General features: G+C 49.9%; 1 protein-coding gene across 1 annotated transcript; it reads right to left on the bottom strand.

Annotated features, from left to right (window-relative positions):
• Window positions 1-1,657: 1,657 nt before the first annotated feature.
• On the bottom strand, window positions 1,658-2,286 carry LOC104461776 (fibrinogen-like protein A; the record flags this gene model as incomplete). The annotated part of the gene is made up of 1 exon (XM_010073475.1): window positions 1,658-2,286. A coding segment is annotated over one exon (629 nt), but the record flags the coding sequence as incomplete, so codon positions are not given.
• Window positions 2,287-2,486: the final 200 nt, after the last annotated feature.

The following is a 2,486-nucleotide window of genomic DNA, read 5'->3' as shown; positions in this document are numbered from 1 at the left end:
TTGCATTGGTGGGTGGACGGTCAATGATGGAATCTGTGTGTCCATAGGCTTGACCCTGTCAGAGATGATAAATCCTGCTTGAAGACAGAATTCTGCATTTTCTGAGCTGTAATGTTGAGTCCTGACATAAATCAATGCAAATGTTGGTCTGTTCATTTACCTGCTGATGCCTTGTGCCAGAGATCTTCCGAGCTCCTCCAGTGCTCCTTCACTCTGCTCTTTCCTGCTGGTTCAGATCTGAGTCCCTCCTTCACAAACGAGACTTCTCACACCTCTTAAAATCCCTAAAGACATAAAATATCTGACATAGATCACCTTTCCTGGGATGTGTTAGTTCTACATGAATTGTGTTACGTTTGCAGCCTGTTGCGCGCTTCAGCTCCTGGAGAGCCCAGGCAGCGTGTTTGGGGTCCTGGCAGAAAGTCCAACCATGGGAACAAGGGGTTGCTCAGATGCTTTTGAGGGCAGGCTGCTTCCCTTGCTCACCTGGGGCTTGAGGTCTTCCAGATCACATCCTCCTGTCAGGGGAACGTTAGGGCACTGATGGACTCATCCTGCTTCCCCGCTCTGCAGGTGGAAGTCACCCTGCGGCGAGCGATGGGAGAGCAGCAGCGCCCGCTGCAAGCCACGACACTGGCTGGGGTGGCAGGAAAAACAGCAGCAGCGCCCGCTGCAGGCCACGACCCTGGCTGGTCTGACAGCAAAATCCCTGCCTGTGAGGAGCAGCCCTGCGGATACCAGGGGGATGGGAGGAGACAGGACATCTTTCCACACTGAAATTTCATGGCACTTTGAAATGTCTTTTCAGTTTCAAAAGAGTGAAGGCAGGATGGTGCTTCCCTCCGTGCTGCCATCTCTTGGAAGCCGGCGTGGCCCTGGCTCAGGGGATGCACTCCTCGCGGCACTCAGGGATTTGGGTTGCATGGACAGCAAAACCCAAGCAACTCACTGTTGCTGAGAAAAGTGAAAATGTTTTGACATTTCCTATGCTTACACAAAGCTACTGTGTGCAGAGGCAGAAGTATTTCAAGTATTACTTAGGCATTGCTTTTGCCCTGCAGTCCCCAATGTCTGTCCTACAGCAAAGCTGAGCTTCGTTGGTGGAAACCTTCTAACACACCAACCTCTGTGAGCACTTTGAAGATTTGAAATAGACTTTTACGACTGAGACAGGGTTTTTTTAAATAGCTTTATTTGAATATTTAACAACTATATAAGCCTGAAATATAGAAGGTGCAGAGTGGGAATTTGACTGTGTACATTGGTATCTTGATCAACATCTTCATCAGGTGAAAATTAGGTAGTTTGCCTGAAGAATGTAAATTAACTTACACAGCTGTACAGATCCACTGGTGTTTGACCATTCCACACTTTATCTGAAGCACACTACACATCTGGAAACTCAAGATCTTGCAAGATTATGAACATAATTAAAATGATCTGATTCTGAACAAAAGGACAAAGGCACAGTTGAGGAGTAGAGGGAATCTGCAGGAGGGAGAAGTGGAAGATGCCTTATTCTCTTCAGTAGCTAGGACATGATCAACCTCAGCAAAGGCCCCCTAGGACACTAGGTTTGGCCATGACATGTTTTGCCTTTTTACATCTCTTTGCACAGCTAGAGTTAGCCTCAGGCTGAACAGAAAGGAAAATGTAGCTAGCAGTAGGAAGCTGGTTTGATGAGGATGGCGGAAGCTTGGCAGTTCCCGTTGCACAGGCTGCCCCACGTTATGGCCCCCTTGACGTTCAGGCGTACAGAATAACATGCCGAGTACCACCACCCACCCCCGTAGCTGGAGGCACAGTTCCCGCTGTGAGTGTCCTGATCCTGATCTTTTGTGGAGAACTTCATGTTGTCATGCACAGTGGAAGCACTGTTTGAGGTCATGGCATCCCCTGCCAACCCCGAGTACGCTCCCAGCCTCAGTCGGTAGCCCTGGGATTCATCTTCCACACTGAAGAGGTTGTAGTCTGCAAACTTGGTGTTGTTTGTGGCGTCCCAGATGACAAACCTGACCTGGTAGACCTTCTGCTTGGAGATCTGATGGATGTACTCGGTGCCCAGCCAGTACTCGGTGTTCACGTTCCCAAAGCCGTACTTGTAGGTGCTCCAGGACTCAGCCCAGGTGATCTCCGTGCTCCGCCGGTTCCTCTGGATGACCGTCCAGCCCCTGTCTGTCCCATTCATTTCGCAGTACACCACGATGGGGTGCAGTCCTGGGGGCTGGATGACGTAGACACCGCTGCGGCGGCCAGCAGGGATCTCGCTGCAGTCCTTGGGCCAACCTGGGGCAGGAGAGAACAAGAAGGACCAACAGGCACAGCAACCCCTCAGTATGCTTGTCTGTCCCTCTGAGAGGGATTTTGAGAAAATGGGCAGATGTGGGATTTTGCCAGGGTAGTAAAAAGTCTGCTGCTGTAAAACTCTGGTAAGGGAAATACGGTGATTAATCATAGAAACATAGAATCATAAAGGTTGGAAAAGA

This window comes from Pterocles gutturalis, unplaced genomic scaffold (genome assembly GCF_000699245.1).
Source record: "Pterocles gutturalis isolate BGI_N339 unplaced genomic scaffold, ASM69924v1 scaffold19812, whole genome shotgun sequence".
NCBI classification, from domain to species: Eukaryota; Metazoa; Chordata; class Aves; order Pterocliformes; family Pteroclidae; genus Pterocles; species Pterocles gutturalis.
Note: the sequence above shows the minus strand (reverse complement) of the source record. Positions and strands in the feature narration are given on the sequence as shown.